The following is an 18,229-nucleotide window of genomic DNA, read 5'->3' as shown; positions in this document are numbered from 1 at the left end:
ATATTTTAGAATATTTTAAATGATAAAATTTTACATTTCACAAATAGTACATGAACAGGTTTAAGCTTATGTATATATTTCCCTTTGCTTGGGAACTAAAATGCTGTAAATGCCATAAATTGAGTAAGTTTATCTCAGAAAGAGAAATAGGCTGTTTAGAGACAAATGCCCAATAACTATAGCCCGAAAAGAGTAATATACCTTCAGATGTGTTTAAGTCGCAGTCAAAATACAGATTACTTGTGTAAAGTCTAGCCTGCTGAATAAACAATTATTTTTCAATTAGAGTGAGTAATGGAAAACTTTTCAAATAAGAGAAATTAAGAGAATTAGAAATCTAATGTGTAATTATCAATATTCCTAATTGCTTGCAAGTGTTTATTTTGGATGACAGCATAACAGCAAGAAAGGACTTCTTTATAAGGCATATTTTTCAGCTTTATTTCAAATGCTGTGTCGCATAAGAACCTGTTGCTCAGAGATAAATTTCATGCCATGGAAAAGAAGTATGAAACATGTACCAAAGTGCTGAAGGAATAATTGCCCTATTAGGTAATGAATACCGACAGGAATGAGCATTAGTGATTTATGGCTTAAAATGCTTGGGTCTGATCATCATTTTGGCCTCTTTGAAGGAGGACTTGTAGCCACCAGGTTGTGCCTCACTATTACCAGGCCAGGTGCCCCAGAAAATCCCGTTACGGACACCTCTGTATTTTTGGTGATAATATTTGCCATTTAAGTTTGCAGAAAGACATGCATCAAACCACCAGCCTGAACTGTAGTAGCTCCCACAGTTTCCAGAGGGATATCGATCATTGTCTTTATCTGGGGTGGTGAAAAACTTCAGATCATGGTTGTAATGTTTACTGAAACGTAAGGCATCTCCAGCTGTGCCGTTATAGTTACCAATGTGTAGACGGTATTTGAGAAACTCGTTGGCCACATAGAAGTGATCGTACAAGGCATAGAGTTTGATGCCGTTAAAATCTTCAAGATCTATTCTTAGAATCATGTCCCTGCTCTTGGTCAGAAGGTGAATTTTATCATTCCCCAGCCAAAATTCTCTTCTGAGGTTTCCAAAGCCTACTTTGTAGTCTTTCCATGTTCTAGTGAAGTTGGTGCTCCCATCAAGACGCGCCTGCAGCACTGTCCAGCCTCCCCCCATCGTCTCCATGTCGCAGTAAACTTCGAAACTACTGTTTTTGGGATCCGGTGTAACTCTGTAGATCTCACTGCTTCTTTTGCCTATTGTGTAGTATTCAGAGCAATCTTTATAGATAAGATGTTGAACTGAAGGAGTGAAAAAAAGAAAGGCATTGGATTTTGTTAATAAAAACCATGCATCTAAAGAATTCTTTATATATACATTTGGTAATTCAATCAATGGTGCTAATGAAACCTTGCTCGACTAAACTTACTTGAACCTGTTTAGCAAATACTTGTTAAGGCCTCAGAAAAAGAACCTGGTGTTATAAAGCTGACAGAGCTCTCCAACACACCCTTGCTTGGTGATAATATTGACAACAACAATAAGAAATAAAGGTAATAAATAGTTTCAGTAATTTAGTAATATTTAGTGAGGGCTCCCCATGTCTTCCAGGCATTCTGCCAAAGACTTGATAATATTTTCACACTTAATCTGCACATGAACTTCATGATGTAGATATTACTACCTATCTGCTGGTAGGAAAGAACATTTAGACTCAAGAGAGGATCAGTGGCTTGTCCAAGTGCACAGCAGCGTAAGTGGCAGAGTCAGGACACAGCCTCAGATCTGTCTGGCTGCAAAGCTTGTTCTTCTAACCACTATGTCTCTTGGTCCTGAAAGTCACATGATTCCGTATCTCCCAGAAACTGCTTTCCATGCATACAGAGAAAGCATAGGCTTCTGTTTCCTTTCACCTGAAGAGGCTGATAGCCTCCACTTTCAGGAAGTTTTATAGGATTGTTCCAAATGATTCAATAAAATTCTGAAGTACGGCATTGGTCAACATTTCCATTTATTTTACTTGCTTGACAGTAAAGCTCAAATTTAAAAATCTCAATAGTATATCAAAATTCTTATTCCGAATTTATTATCCAGGGAAGTATTTGGCTAGTGTTTCTCATGTTCGGTTTCTAGAAGGAAACCACAGGTGATTATGTTCAGAGGAAGTATCATAATCAGTTAATGTAGTTCTGTAGGAGTTACAGGTATTTACTCCCAGACAATTTTTTATAAAAATTGGTGCCAGATAAGGCAAGTTTAATGCAAGCTCTGTGAGCCACACACACACAAAAAACTATTTGTGTGTATTTAGAACTCAGAATATTCAGATATTTCCCCAAAACTTAGTAGAAAAATAGACTTATTCTTGTCACTACAAATTGTCACTCAGCATCAAATCTAATGTGCATCTGTGAAGATGTGACCCTCCACCTGACAGTGTGCAGGGTACATTTTCATACAGGCTCCTGGGTGGGTTAGCAACAGTGCTCCTTGAAACTCCCAATTACCTTCACTGGCAGAGTCCCTGGGGATGGAGCATGTGCAGGAGCTTGTTCCGAGTGATCTCTGCCGCAGACAGCGCAACCTCACACTCCCGGCAAGTGGAGGTTCTAATGCAGAGAAGGCTTTATCACATCCAGACTGTGATAAAACTACCGTCAGCAATGCTCCCAGGAACGCATGTGGAAAACCAGGGTTTGGGGAAAGCAGTGCCACAGCTAGCAGTCTGTGGGCAGACTGGGCAGTTAAGTTTGTGGTCTTTAATGTATATTTTTTAAGTTAATTCAAATAATCTGGATGGGTTGGATGGATTTTATTATCATATGCTTGAATTCTAGTAAAAGAGAGAAAGAAATAAGAATGTATTCCTTCCCTTGGTGGCATGCCAGAACCCCCCTTAAAATGTTTTTGTGCCACTAGGTCTCAAAGCAAACACATGAAGCCATACAGCTGCTTTTTTCCATCTATAAAAATCTCCCATTTCCACTAGATAGTTGAGATTGTGAACTACAGATTACTTGCTAAAATCTTTCAAAGGTCTCTTGTTGCCCCATAAAGAGCAGTCATCCAACCACAAAAAAAACTCATTTCCAATGAACAGAGTACAACCACAAACACTGTCTTGTCTCTAATGTTTTCAGACACTACAGTGAAGAGATAAATAAGTTAAATGCACTGAAATATTAAGAAATTCTACCCGTCTGCTTCTATTTGTGTGTAGCTCTGGTATCAGCAAATAAGGTCTTTGAAACTGAAAGTGCTTTCTAATGGACACAGGACTCCTATATCCTTTCTGTGGTCACATTTGCAAAAATAGTCGTTTTTCCTGTACTACCTTGATGAGTAGAAGGCTTAACTTCTTTAATTCATCCTTTGTTTAACTTATTTGCTCAGGTTAATGTTTATAGATACCGTTGAGCTATTAACATGCATGAACAAATGATAAGAAAACATCGTTATACATACCTGGACGTGATTGTATTTGTTCTTGACTGGGACACTTAGAACATCTGCCATCCAAACTGTTGACAACAAATGTTAGGTTTGCCACTTTGCTGTCGACATAATTTTCTATGTTGTTCATATTTACAAGATTCAGCTTCTCCAGGCGACCCTGAAGCACGTCAATCTCCTCCTTGGCATTCTTTAGGTCAGAGGACAGCTTGTTAACCTCGCTCTCTAGTTCTCTAACTCTGTTGTCACCAGCTTCTCCCAGGTCTCCTGTGCCCGGGAACAGCAGTCCACTCCTACCCGGGTCTCGGTTGTCATCAGCCTGCAGTTTGCAGTCCTGGCAGGTCTTCTTCAGGCTATTTACAATTTCCTTGAGATTCTGGACGTCTTTGAACACCTCCTCGATCCTGCTGAACTGCTTCGGGAGCTGAATAGTCAGCGGGGGCAGGTTCACCTGGTAGGGGCATTCGCCTCCCTCCTCGCATTTCCCTCTGCTTTCTAGTCTCACCGGGCAGGCGTCCCTGGCTGCTTCATCTTTAATTTCCTCTGTTTCATTGTTTGCCACAACCAGAAACCCATAAGCAGCAAGGACAGCTGAGCTCAGCCAGCACCAGTTCGCCAGCTTCATCTCTGCGGTGGCGCTCACCCCGGCAGGGAAGGGTGCCTGGCTAGAGCTGCTTTAATAGCAGCAGCTGCCTGCCTGAGTCAGGCTTTCTGCGTTCTCAGAAAAGGGCGGGAGCACTTGCATCACACGTTTCAGAAACACAGAGGAAGCGGAGATTGTCCTCATCAAACTCAGTCTGCCAAAAACTGCTCTTTATTCTCAATCAAAAGACTCTGCCTCGGAATTCCTGTGGTCAGTCAGATGCACATATTCAACTAGTTTCACTTCCATCGTTTATTTCATAGAGCACAAGAAATAACTTGGATTTTAAAATAATTATACTTGAAGTAAATCATGTCATTATACTTAACGCCACAGTGAGGAGTTGGGTGGAATAGTTTTTAAAGATAAAAATGAATGTGTTAGCTAACCAGACTGAGTGAAGAACAGAAATGCTACAAATTGGAGATGGCCCTTTTTCCTTCTTGGAATGGGGCACCGAGGTCCTGTATTTTGTTCATGTTGCACTTTCAGGTGAAATCTCAAGACTTAAACAAGATTTTAAACATAATGAGGTTCAACTTTCTGACTCTTGCAGTGGACTTTTGTTTTATCTATCTGAAAAGCACAGAAAAATGGTAGAGAAAAAAAGTGCACCTTTCTATTCCTTTGACCCACAGCATAGTGTAGTAGAAATGTCTCAGTGACGAAAACACTTTAAAAGTATACCACTGGCTTTCATCAAAACCAGCAGCCTCCTCCTCCGCCCTTCACCATTTTTGTGATTGCATTGTCCTTCCTATAGCTGCCCGAGTGTGACTCTTTGAACTCCTCCCATCTCTGCTTTTTTAAATTTTGTATATCTATTTTTTTAATTGAAGTATTGTCAGTTTACAATGTTGTGTCAGTTTCGGGTATACAGCATAATGCTTCAGTCATACATGAACATACATATATTTGTTTTGATATTCCCATATATCTAGTATTTATTAAGGAACTTCTGTATACTCGACACTAAGTTAGAGCGTATAGAAGTGCATGCCATGTTCTGTTTCTTTCATTCATTCACCTATCAACCAATCCATCCGTCATATATTAACTGAACATCCTCTACACACAAAACACTATTCCAGGCACTTAGGCAATACTAGTGAGCACATCAAACAAAAATCCTTTTTCCTTCTTAGGAATGGGTATTGAGAACCTTGCATTTTGTTCAAGTTGGACTTTCAGGTGAAATCATAAGCACTGCGAGGTGTTTCTAAGTCTAACAAAAGCGCAGCTTTCTGACTCTTGCATTGGGCTTTTGTCTCATTTCTTTGGATCAGGGGTTTTCTTTCCAGATACTGCTGCTGAGTCTTGGGCCCTGCACACCTCACTGAGCCAACGGCCAGTGGCACAGTTCTACCTAAAAGTTTAGATGTGCTATGGGAACTGGCTCCTGTCCCTTCAAGACCATAGAAAATTACCCCAAATTAAGGCAGAAAATTGCTTCATTAATAAGTTTTTATTGACACTGATACGTGATACTCTGGGCTTTTAATTTTTTTTCCCCTCTGGGTTCTTAATTTAAAAATTTACTAGTCACTAAGTGACTGCCATATGAAAGAGGCTCGAGCTGCCTACTGAGTTCATGACCCATGGGGGCAGAGAGTGTTCCGCCAGTTATACAAGAAGCACTCACACAGCTCACTGCACCCTCCCATCTCCACAGTTACTACCTACATGTGCAGTGACCGAAGAAAGGGTTCAAAGCAATAAATGACTTGTCTGTGGTTTTACACTTTTTAAGGAACAGAGTTTGAATTTGAACCTGGATCTGACTCCAAAGTTCATCTCTTTCCTCCTATGCCACACTGCCGAGTCAGGGGAAATAATACTGGAAAGGCATGTTGGTACCATGTTGTGGAGAACCTGGTGTTTAAACACTACTTAGATCAGTGGGGAGCCATTGAAGGTTTTAGAGCAGAGGAATAATATAATCAGTTGAGCACTTTGGAGAAATTAATCCACCAATGAAGTAGCAGGTGTACTGGGAAGGAAACAATTAGGCAAGGAGGGCAGTGTACAAGATAGAGGCCATTTAAATAGTCCATGTCACTGTTTCTTCAAATGTTTTCCAGAACATGAGTAGTAGACATTGATGAGTGTTACACGTGAATAGAGTTACAGGGTGAGTGGCTCTGAAGATTGTCAGTCATATGCTAATGTGTAACATGGCTGACCGAGAGGAAAGTAATGTATGCTGCACTTTTCAAACTTTGGTTGACAATGAGAAACTTTTTTTCTAGGACCATTTTTAGAAATGACTCTTGTGCTAGAAATCAGCAGGAAATGGTGTCTGAGGTGAGAGGTGTTAGCGTGGTGACAGGTACTAGGTAAGAGGTGAACCAGTGTGGTGGCAGGCTGGGTGGTGAAGGAGTAGCAGATATTATTGGCAAGGAGTGATCAAAGCTATAGAATCTGATACAGGATGAAGAATGGAAGGAGAGGCGGGGTGAGGGAGCTCTGTGCAGTGTGACTGATTGGAGCGAAGTAATGGCGTAGCAACGAGAGTGAGAGCGAGCAGTAGGTTGAGGAGAGGGGACTAGTAGTATTTCTGCTTTGGATACACCGACAAGCCACCAAGCAGAAATATCTAACAGACAGTTGGACATCTAAGTAGTAAAAACTGCACAGAATGGATGTGTGATGGCAGGAACCAAAAGGATGGTCAAAGAAATAAGATGAGAACCAGAAGAGCACAGTGGCAGGAAGACTAGGAGAGGAGGTTTCAAGGAGGCAGCCATCAAATAACCAGTCTTGAAGAGCTGACTTCTTGTCCTCAACTCGCACGGAATCCCCACCCTCTGACCTTGACTTTCTGCCTTCTCCCTCTTGCTGGAAAGCCTTTTTGGACGCTCTCATGCCCTGCCTGCCCTGACTCCTAGGATCATCTACTGATTCCTCATGGCAGTGTCAGCATCCTCTACCCCAAATCTGCTCTCAACCCAGAACTGACACATTATGTCCACATTCAGATTTGTTTTTCAGATCTCAACAAATTATTTAACACCAATTATGCTGGGATTTTAAAGTAGCAAGATGTTTTTATAAGCCCCATATGAAAATTACTTTCATCGGTATATTCACAACATATTCACACTTCTTTATTTTTTCTTATGCAAAGTATACTCAAGAGAGTAACACATGTATTTTCTCCTTAAGGTGCATCACAGCCTTCCTGCACTTAGGAACACTAGACAGCAACTCAGCACTAAGCTCAGGGGCCATTTTAAACAGTGACAACACCAACAAAAACACCGAAGTGTGAAAAACGCCCAAAAATGTGGCACTTAGATTGCAAAAAACAGCACTTGTTTACAGTCAGAGAGCTGAAACAAGAGAGTAAAGTGTTGATCTTGGAGTTCAGCTGGGAATATATGTGTTGGGCAACTCAAACTTCTTACCACCCTGCACACGCATGTCTGTAAATGGTCCCCAAAGCCCACACATTATCCTGCAGTTACAAATAAATTCTAACAAGCAGTATTTGGTATTTGGTACCAAATACAAGCAGGCGAATTTGCAAATGCAAGATTCATGGATAATGAGGATTGATTGTATATGGTTACAAAATCCAAAGCTTTAATTCTTAAAAATATTTATGTATTTATTCTAAATTGAATGTTAATTTTATCTGTTTAATCACTTGCATTCCTCAGGATATTATTTGTTTTGTTTGTCTTTACTTGGTGTTTAAAAATAATATTAATATGAATTTATAACATATTACACATAGCTACATTATGTTATATAATTTCACATAATATGCAATATCATGTTACATAATCTATGTAAATTTAAACTGAATAATAAAATTCAGCTTAGGAATTTCACTTTATACATAAAAATAGCATGCATCTTAAATGATTATTATGAAAAAGTGGAAACATTAAACTAATTCCATGCCAACTGAATAATTTCACGCTAAATGTGTGCCTTTTAAATGCCTATCCTTACTTTCTTTGAAACTAGTTTTTAAAAGACACAAGTTTATCTTATGAAATATATGTCAGCATATGAATTCTCAGTAAATGCTCATACAAAGGTGATTCCACTGTGCTGGTAACTAAAGAAAATTCATGAATGGAGTAAATGTAGTTTTAATAGTAAACACTGGAACACACTAATAGTTCATCGTCCAAGTTCTTCTAAGGAAATCTTTTTAAATTTAAGTATAGCATTCTGAGGTATCTTATTAAGTTTCTTTCTTTTTCTGCTTCTAGTTTGATATTATCTATGATTTGAGTCATTTCCTGTTATTTGCAGTGAAAAATTTTCAGAGTAAAAGAAACCACTTCATGATCTTTATCAATGGATAAAAAATTGCTTGACCCTTATTTTGCTTAAAGTGTCCACCATTATTTACCACAGCTTTCCTCTGCTTGTGTATTTAACACATAATTATGTCAATGACGTACAAATGATACAGCATGTATTTTGACATTTGATATAAAGTTCAGCTGCAACAATTGCTGTTGCACAAAAAGATGATGAAATAGATGCACAAGTTGCGGCCAGTCACGTATAAACATAGGGTTAAAATAAGTCTCCATTCACTACCATTATCATCTCAAAAATAGCATGACATGACAGAGTGAAAAGAGCCTTAGAATGACAGTCTTGGAACCCGTGATGTTAGTGAGGAAACTTCCACTTTCTTGTCACTTAACTAGCCATTAATTTCCTTATCTGTATTCTGAGAAGGTCAGATGAGAGATCTCTAAGGTCCCTTTCAGGTGTAATAGTTTGTAACTATAAATGTTATTAGTTAGCAGCCATGTAATAGCAAAGCAAGTATTCATAATAAAAACATACATATAGATATTCCTTGAATTAAATCATTATTTCCAATGGAAAATTATAAAGATCTACTTCGTTTGAGCTATTCCTCCAATTACTGAGTCCTTATTTTGCATTTATTAAGCCATGCTCTGTACTGACCCTGTGGATGACAAAAGTGAAAAAACAGGTGAATTTCTGACTTCCGGGAGATTTAAGTTGCAGAGCAAATTATTTCAAGCCAGAGGCAGCTGTGGACCAAGGCAGTATGCTTGGCCTTAGAATAGCAGTCAGTTACACACCAAGACCTTTTCTGCACCCGTCAGTTCCCTCCCACTGTGCTGTGGCATTGGCTTCTTCCTTTGCTAACTCTGAAAATAACTATGGCTATGTTGGATATATGCTGCCTGGCAGAAAAGAGAGCTTCCTGTTTCTCCCCTTTATTAGGCTTGTTTCTTTGCCTCTTATCCCGCTCACCGCTGTAACTGCTACCACTCCAAAATCTTCCATTTACAAAACAGAAAAAAGGAAGTGTTTGGAATGAAAGGCATTTTTAAAAGAAAATCATGTTCTATACAAATGGCTTCCCTAGGTCTAAAATGTACTTAATGAGCATAGGGTTTGTTAACTGAATAAAGTACAGATTCTGCAGAATGCACAGAATAAAGATATAGCTGAAGCACTGAAAATATAAGAGCACAAGAGGTAAATATATTAAAATGTTTCACTTTTACATTTGCTATTTCCCCTATTTTTTGTCTCTTGTTCGTGTCTTTGCTTCTGCAGTGTGAGGCAGTGCGGGTAAGGGGCGAGAAGCCGCTCACTAGCAAATATGGGTTAGGGGATTTTACTTTTCTCCTTTCGAAGGCAAGCCCCAGAAGAGGAGCCTGACCTGCCTTGGAGAATCTAGGCCAAGTTTAAGTTGCTCTTCCTTCCTGCTCCACAAATGGCTGACATCTGCTGCTGATTATGTGGCCCATCTTCTCTAATTTTTCCTGCTAATTCCCACCCAAACATAGAAGACAGAAATATGGTGTGGAGGAATGTAGTGGAGCCCAGAGAGATGAAGGTGGTGGGATAAAGATGACAAACAGAAGAGACGTGAGGGAAAAGGAGGGAAAGGAATTGAATCATGGTGAGGTCTGCACCAGAGTCTTTTGTTTAATGATGATATTAAGTCCATATGTAAAGCTAACTTCATAGGATTTCTTCTCTGGAATGGCTTTTGAGAGAACAAAGTTAGAGGACATGACTGGAATCAAAGCATTAGGGCATCAAAGATAAATACTTTCTCCATTATTTTGACAGCGGCCAGTTGTGTTAATAGTTGCTTCAGATTACATTATTACATTGCCATAAACAAAGTTAAATAAACTTTTAGGACACAGAAGTTCTAAACAGATTTACTTTACAAACAGGGTAAACTTTTAGCCAACATTCCCAATTTTCAATGTTGAAAGGAGTTTTACTGTGGAACTATTCACTTTCATAACAATTCACTGTGATTTCTTGAATTTTTCATATTTTAAAACATCAGTACTATAGCAAAGAGAAAAATAACATTGCCAGATAGAAGCTGAATACACTAGATATATATTCCAATAATTAATGTAAAATATCTAGAACAGCGTTTAGAGTTTATTAAAGAAACTTTAATGTTAAACAACTATTTCAAACTTTTCCAGTGCCGTAAAACTTCAGGAAATAACATTACATGTTATCAGGACCAGCCCCTTCATTTTACAGATGAGCCAACAGGTATAGGAAAAGCTGAAAGGCCTGTCCGTGCCTGACCAAGGCTGCTCAGGTCTCCTAATTTCCATACCATCTATTCTACCTGATCTCTGTAATACCTTTAATTTGTGGCTAGAGTGTAGAAAAACGCTACAAAAATATAGTTTACCCATATTAAAACTTTCTTAGTACAATGCTCCTGAGGTTTTAGAAAGCAATAAAGTTTTTTCAGGTCTTTCAGAATAACTGGGAGTTCCCAAATGAGCTATTCACATGCCTTGCTATATGTGGAAATGACTCAATTTCTCCAATATATGCTAATCTGTCTTTATAATTTTTTTACACCTCTTTCTGTGTATGCTCCTGTGTGTTGTCTGACTTGGAGTATAAATTCTTAGAATAATAATTTTTAAGACATCTTATGCCCCTACCCTGCCCAGAGCTGCATTCTAGAAGGCATGTGACAATTTAAAAAAAAAATCTCATTTCTGTAAAAAAATTTTCTGATTCTTAATGAAATACTTGTTCACTGTTAAAAAAAAAAGTTAGAAAATACAGAAATTCTCAGAAAAGAAGAAAAATCTTGAACAAACAACCTAATCTTACTTCTAAAGGAACTAGAAAAAGAACAAAATCCAAAGTAAAAGGAAAGAAATAAAGAGCAGAGCAGAAATAAGTGAAATAGAGACTTTAAAAAAAGAAAAGATCAATGAAACCAAGAGCTAGTTCTTTGAAAAGATAAACAAAACTGATAAATCTTTAGCCGGATTCATCAAGAAAAAAAGAGGGCCCAAATCAATAAAAATCAATAATGAAAAAGGAGAAGTTACAACCAACACCACAGAAATACAAAGGATCATAAGAGATGGCTATGAACAACTCTACACCAGTAAAATGGACAACCTGGAAGAAATGGACAAATTCCTAGAAATGTACAATTTTCCAACACTGAACCAGGAAGAAACAGAAAATCTGCATAGGCCAATTACAAGTAATGAAATTGAATCAGTAATTTTAAAACTCCCAATAAACGAAAGTCCAGGATCAGACGGCTTCACAGGTGAGTTATACCAAACATTTAGAGACGAGTTAATACCTATCCTTCTCAAATTACCCCCAAAAATGCAAAGGAAGGAATGCTTCCAAACACATTCTGTGAAGCCAGCATCACCCTGATACTAAAATCAAACAAAGATACCAAACAAAAAAAAAAAAAGAAGAAAATTATAGGCCAGTATCACTTATAGATGCAAAAATTCTCAACAAAATATTAGCAAACCAAATTCAACAATACATTATACCTTGAACAAGTGGGATTGATCCCAGGGATGCAAGGATGGTTCACACAAATCAATCAATGTGATACATTATATTAACAAACTAAAGAGTAAAAATCATATGCTCATCTCAATAGAAGCAGAAAGAGCCTATGACAAAATTCAACATCCATTTATGATAAAAATTCTCCACAAATGGGATATAGTGAGAACATACCTCAACATAATAAGGGCAATATATGATAGTCCCACAGCTAAGGTCATACTTGATGGTAAAAAGCTGAAAGTATTTCCTCAAAGTAGAATTTAAAAAAATTTTTAAATGAATGAATATAACAAAACATAACAGACTCACAGATAGAACAAACCAGTAGTTACCAGTGAGAAGAAGGAAGAAGGGAGGGAGAAGATAGGGGTAAGGGCTAAAGAGAAATCAACTACTATGTATAAAATAAATAAGCTACAAGGATATATTGTACAGCACCAGGAACATAGCCAATGTTTTATAATAAGTTTAAATAGAGTACCATCTATAAAAATTTTGAATCACTGTCTTGTAAACCTGAAACTAAGTTAATACTCTAAATCAACTATACCTCAATAAAAAAAAAAAGAAAATACAGAAATGTATATGACAACTGTATTCCTACCACTCTTATTGTGGTAAAATATTCATAACAAAATTCACCATTTGAGCCATTTTTAAGTGTATAGTTCAGTGGCATTAACATTCACATTGTTATGCAACCATTACTACCATCTATCTCCAGAGCTTTTTCATCATCTCATACTGAAACTCTGTACTTACTAAAGAATAAATCCTCATCCTCGCTGTCCTACTCCTGCAACCACTGTTCTACTTTCTGTCTCAGTGGATATGACAATTCTAGGTATCTTGTATAAGTGGAATCATACAACACTGTCCTTTTGTTATCTGCCTTATCTCACTTAGTATATCTTCAAGGTCTGTTCATGTTGTAGCATGTATCAAAATATCTTTCCTTTTTATGGCTAAATAATATTTCATTGTATGTATGCATCACGTTTTGTTTACTTAGCCATTTGTTGATTGGAATTTGGGTTGTTTTCACCGTTTGTCTATAATAAGTGGCGCTGCTATGAAAATGGGCAAATAAGTATCTGTTCAAGTCCCTACTTTCAATTCTTTTATGAGTATACCCAGAAGTGGAATTGATAACTCATGGTAATTCTACATTTAATTTTTTGAGGAGGTGCCATACTGTTTTCCACATCAGCTGCAGCATTTTACATCCCCATCCTTCAGACACAGGCACTCCAATTCCTCCACACCCTTGCCAACAGTTGTCATTTTGGTTTTTGATAACAGCCATCCTACTGGATGTGAAGTGGTATCTCATTGTGATTACGATTTGCATTTTGTAATGATTAGTGATGTTGAGCGCTTACTGACCATTTGTCTTCTTTCTTTGGAGAAACATCTATTTAGTTCCTTTGTCCATTTCTGAATTTGGGTTGTTCTGTTGTTGTTGAGTGTAGTATAACTACTTTTATTAACATTTTAAAATATTTCAAATCATCTTCCCAAATATGGGTGCATAATTTTATAAAAACTAGACCATCTTCTACATAGTTTTTAATCTTTTTAAGTTCTGAAGTATAATATACATAAAGTGTCCAAAATGTAAAGGTGCAATTCAAATCAAATACTCAATCACCATCCAGGACAAAAGATAAAATATTGCCATCTCCCAGAAACTCCCCTCATGCACTGTCACTCACCCAGTAGTAGCCACTATCCTGACCTTTATGATAATGCTTTTCTTGATATTCTTTATAGTTTTACAACCACCATGAATCCCTAAGCACCATACTTTTGTTTTGCTCATTTTAAAATTTAAATAGAATTTTAAAAATTAAATAGAATCCTACAAAATGTATTATTTTGTTTTTGGTTTCTTTTACTCTATGTTATGTTTCTGAGAATCATTTATATTTTTACAAGTATATTTCCATTATATGGTTATACCAATATTATTTATCCATCATCCTGCCAATGGATATTGGGGCTGTTTTCAATTTTCATGTATTACTAATAATGCAACTTGAACATTTTTGCACGTCTCATGGTGTACTTGTGTGTGCACCTCTTTGGGCATTCTTCAAGGAAAGAATTGTTTTGTCATAGGGTTTGTGAGATTTGATGGAATACCAACCATTGCTAAGAATCTCTTGTCTTCTATGGAATATAGTCTCTAAGTGTAATAAATTCAGAACATATTTAAAGTGTCTTTGTAAGATGTTCCAGGAAATTTTGTTCCTTTATGCTTTCTTTTTAAACTAGTCATTATATTCTAATTCTGTGATACATTCTTTTCATCATTTCTATGACTACCAGATACTCATTACCTGAGGATGGATTTACTCCTTTTTAAAAGCAGCCGTCTCTTTTACTGCCTCTGAAAGTCAGTCTCTACTAAATGCCAACTGATTGTTGTAATGTTGGCATATGAATCCAGTATCATCAAATCTAATAATTTTTCAAGAGAAGCTGAAAATTCAGTTTTTATGTCAAAATCTACAAATTTTAAATGTTACCAGCTAATGTTCTAATTTAAAAAATTATGCATACCAAAAATATTTCCAGATTTATATTATTGACTGCTAGTTTGCAATCTCTGGCATGAAACCCACTGCTGTAACATGGATTAAGGTCTGTCTTACATATTTTAAGCGATATAGGTTATTTTCCTTTCCTGATAAATATATTTTTATTTTTTGTTAAATTGGTACAACCTATCAAGAATAACTGGAAATGTGGCATTCCCATGAACTGAGGCTACTTACGTTTGCCAGAAAGCACATTAAAATATTTTGTAATCACAGACTTAGTGAACTAGAAACAGCTGTGTTTGGTGAAATGTTTGTTAGAATCTACTTTTAAAACTTTTTTCATTTCTTTTAATCTTACTTTGCTTGAGTATTAAAGTTGGTATCATGTGAAAAATGTTAAAATTATACTTGGTGATACTCTATGGTTTTTCTCTCCTTTTTCCATAACTAAAACAAACTAAAAACTATGTCTCCAAATATAAAAACCAGATTTCTTGGAAAACTGTGTTAATTTCTGAATAATCCACCCTTTTCTGAGGCAGTTCCAGAATAATCTATTATATAATTGCCATGGGTAATTGCTATCCATCTGTTACCATTCAATTACAGTATTTCAGGAAATCTGTAAGTTGACTAATTGGCTCCTATTAGCACATAAATGAAAAGATTCCGAGGATCTAACTTCAGGTTTAAGTGTAACACATTATAATACCCAGTTAGTTATTAAAAAATTATATTATCTTGCCCCTTAAAGGGTTTTGGTTAGGATTAAAATATTCAACTTTTGGACTTTATTCTTTATTCATGGATATGCATCTCTCTAATACATAAATTTCAACTGCCATAAAGTCATTTATATTTAACTATGGGCTGAATTTTGTGTTCTTGGAGGTAGATCATATCAAGCTGAGGACTTTTCCTGGGTGGCAAGCTGTCAGGAGAAAATGACAATTTTTCTATTCAAAGGCTCATAATATTCCATTCCAACCTGTATGGGGACTGTGTATTCTACATACAATCAACCAATCCATAAATCTTCGGCAATCAATACCAAGTTTACGTCCTCTTAAGCTTTATACACATGCTCACACATGCACACACACACACACACACACACCCTGCTTCAGGCTGCTGGGGTTCCTTAGACTGACTTCATCATATTCAGTGATGTCCTTGATCATTTTGGCCCAACTCACACGTGTATGTGGCGAGAGAAAGCCACACATCAAGATATCCTGTGATATGCTCAACCCTTCACGCTGCACCCTTGCTTTGCTAAAGACTGATGGATTCTTCAGATGTGTGCTGAGCACCCACTGTGCGCCATGGACTATGCTAGGTTCCTGGGTCACCAGAATGATTCCTGCCTTCAGAGAGCTTCCCAGCTGGTGAACAGACACGTGAGCGTGATTTCAACATAACGAGATAAGTACTCTGAGAAATGGACAAGATACAGAGGCCTCAGTCATTAAATATTTTTGAGCACCTTAGGGTCAAGCAATGTTCTAAATGTTCAGGATACATCAAGTGAGTAAGACAGTCAAAGATATTCTGCCCTAACTGAAACATTTGTAGAACACCTAGGAGAGCTTACACCAGGCTATGAGGATTGGGTTCTACTTCCAAGGTTAATAATTTTATGAAACAAAATTGAATGGCTTCTGCACACTAGCAATAAACAATCCAAAAGTGCAATAGCAAAAACAATTCCACTCAACAATGGAATCAAAAAGCAGAAAATAGTTAGGAATAAATGTAACGAAAATTAAACGGCTTGTCCAAATATACTGTCAGGATTTAAAGCCCCTTTACCAGGGAATCAGCAAGAGTGGAACTCAAACATCCTCATAGTCTGCTCCCTAGTTTCTATTTTATGGTATCAGTGGGGAAGTTCAAGCTGCAGCTTTGGGGTTTTGTTCTTTTTCAAAGAACATGTCTTTGATTAGCAGTGAGAAGCTTCCCTGTCCATCACAATCTGCTCCCTGGAAGGGGAAGTGGAGAGCCCGCCGCAGCGCGCACACTGCTGGCACTGGGGCCTCCCGCATGTCTCTCTGCTAAGTGAATGGTTATTTCTGAATACTGGAAAAAGCCCTGTGGGCAGAAGCATCTTCAAAACAGGAAAGTGGGCACCAAATGCCCCAAGTTTCTTTGTTGTGGAAGCAGCTATGTCCCTTATCTGTAAGCTCATAGCCCAGGGCTGGGGGTTGCCGGCTGACACCCCGCTGAGACGGGCGGTGCTCTCAGCACAGAGAGGAGGCCTGAGAGGTGCGCGCAGCAGAGAAGCCCAGGGACCCCGTGGTTCAGTCCACTGTGCTCTGCGCTCACCCATCTTTACAGTGACAGCCCCTGGGGACAGGGTCAGGGCAAGGGCTTCAGTCTGTGATCTTCATAGTGAGATGAACAATTAACCAACTTCATATGTACGTAACCCTTGCTGTAGTCTCTAAGGGCCCTGGTTCCAGTTCAGGTCTCTCCCGCCTAAACCCACTCAATGTCTGCAAAGGTGCCCTAAAGGTGGGGCCGCCGAGTGTGAAGGACTGAAAGCTCACTGGTCAGAGTCAGCAGGCAGCACAGCTCTTCGGGGGCCCACGCCACTCTTGCCCCCACCCCTACTATTCTGGTTCCTGTTTTTGTGACTTTGGTCACTCACGGTTTTAACCTGGCTCTGTTTCCTGACTCTGTTATGTGCAGACCCTGGTATGAATGCCCCCTCAGGACTCCGCCCAGTTAGCTTCTTTACTCTTAACCGTTAGTTACCCTTTGAAGTTCGGAAAGAGGCATCTGGGTTTTAATGTGGCTCATTTCCTGCCTCCGGGGCTCACAGCCACTCCAACCTGCTATCTTCTTTTCCCATGATCTTTGGAAGTAAGGGGGGAAGTCATTTTAAACAAAGGAAAAGTAACTGTTAAAAGTCCAAGCAATTGCAGTTTCATTGGGACAAATGTGAATGTTTTAAAGGAATGCTGCTCATTAGCATGCCTGTGCTTAGGCATGCTTTTCATTTACTTGGCTGTACATTTATCTTAAAATTATTGTAACTTAACTTTGAAGTCTTTCACAGAACTAAGCACCTGCACCATTCACCAAAGGGCCCCTTGCATTGGATACCTTAACTCTGGGAGGCCCTGTTTGCTCTTTGTAGCCTGCCCCTCGCATTCCTGTGGTCGGCCACCAAAGGAGGAACAAGACAGCTGGGGGAAACAGTTCCAGATCTCTCTGCTCATCCTGTGAGCCGTGCCAGCTACACAGAGGGGAGGAGGGGGGCTGCGGGTGAGGCAGCCGGTTTTGTATGGCACATCCTCTGCTCTTTCAAGTCTTCTGTTCAGGCCAAGTGACTCTGCTCTTTTCCTCCCTTTTCACCTGCCTTCTTTGACGGGTACGTCGGAATGGAAGTGAGTGAATGACCAAGCATTCTTTCAGCTGCCATTACTGCTGTTAAGATTAAATCAACACAGTTTAATGACCATTACCGAGTACTTGTGAGATATCAAGCTCTGTGCTGGGCTTGGAGATGAATACAGCAGCAGAGTTCCTGTCACCAGAAGTGCCCAGCCAAATGGGGGAGGCATACTTAAACATACGTTGACAGTGGCGCACAATGTGCGCAGTAACATGCATCTAGAAATACAGAAGCAGTAGAGAGAAAGAACTAATTCTGCCTGGAGGTGTCTCTCCAAGGAGCCACAGGTGGTGATCACTGAGATGTTTTAAAGGAAGAATAGGAGTTCTCCATGTGGACAGGAAAGAGGAATGGAA

The 18,229-nt window shown here is 38.5% G+C and overlaps 2 protein-coding genes across 7 annotated transcripts in view; one reads left to right on the top strand and one right to left on the bottom strand.

The window, feature by feature from the left end:
* Positions 1 to 18,229, top strand: part of CCDC146 (coiled-coil domain containing 146) — a 103,770-nt gene that overhangs the window by 37,227 nt on the left and 48,314 nt on the right. The gene's annotated exons all lie outside the window — the stretch shown is intronic.
* On the bottom strand, positions 422 to 4,156 carry FGL2 (fibrinogen like 2). Its single transcript, XM_072965161.1, has 2 exons — positions 3,458 to 4,156; positions 422 to 1,293 (listed from the first exon to the last, which is right to left on the bottom strand). Exons 1-2 carry the CDS (start codon positions 4,068 to 4,070, stop codon positions 587 to 589), a joined length of 1,320 nt encoding a protein of 439 aa, XP_072821262.1. The 5' UTR covers positions 4,071 to 4,156; the 3' UTR covers positions 422 to 586.

The sequence above is a fragment of the Vicugna pacos genome, chromosome 7, assembly GCF_048564905.1.
Source record: "Vicugna pacos chromosome 7, VicPac4, whole genome shotgun sequence".
In the NCBI taxonomy this organism is placed as follows: Eukaryota; Metazoa; Chordata; class Mammalia; order Artiodactyla; family Camelidae; genus Vicugna; species Vicugna pacos.
This window is presented reverse-complemented; position numbering and strand designations above follow the sequence as displayed.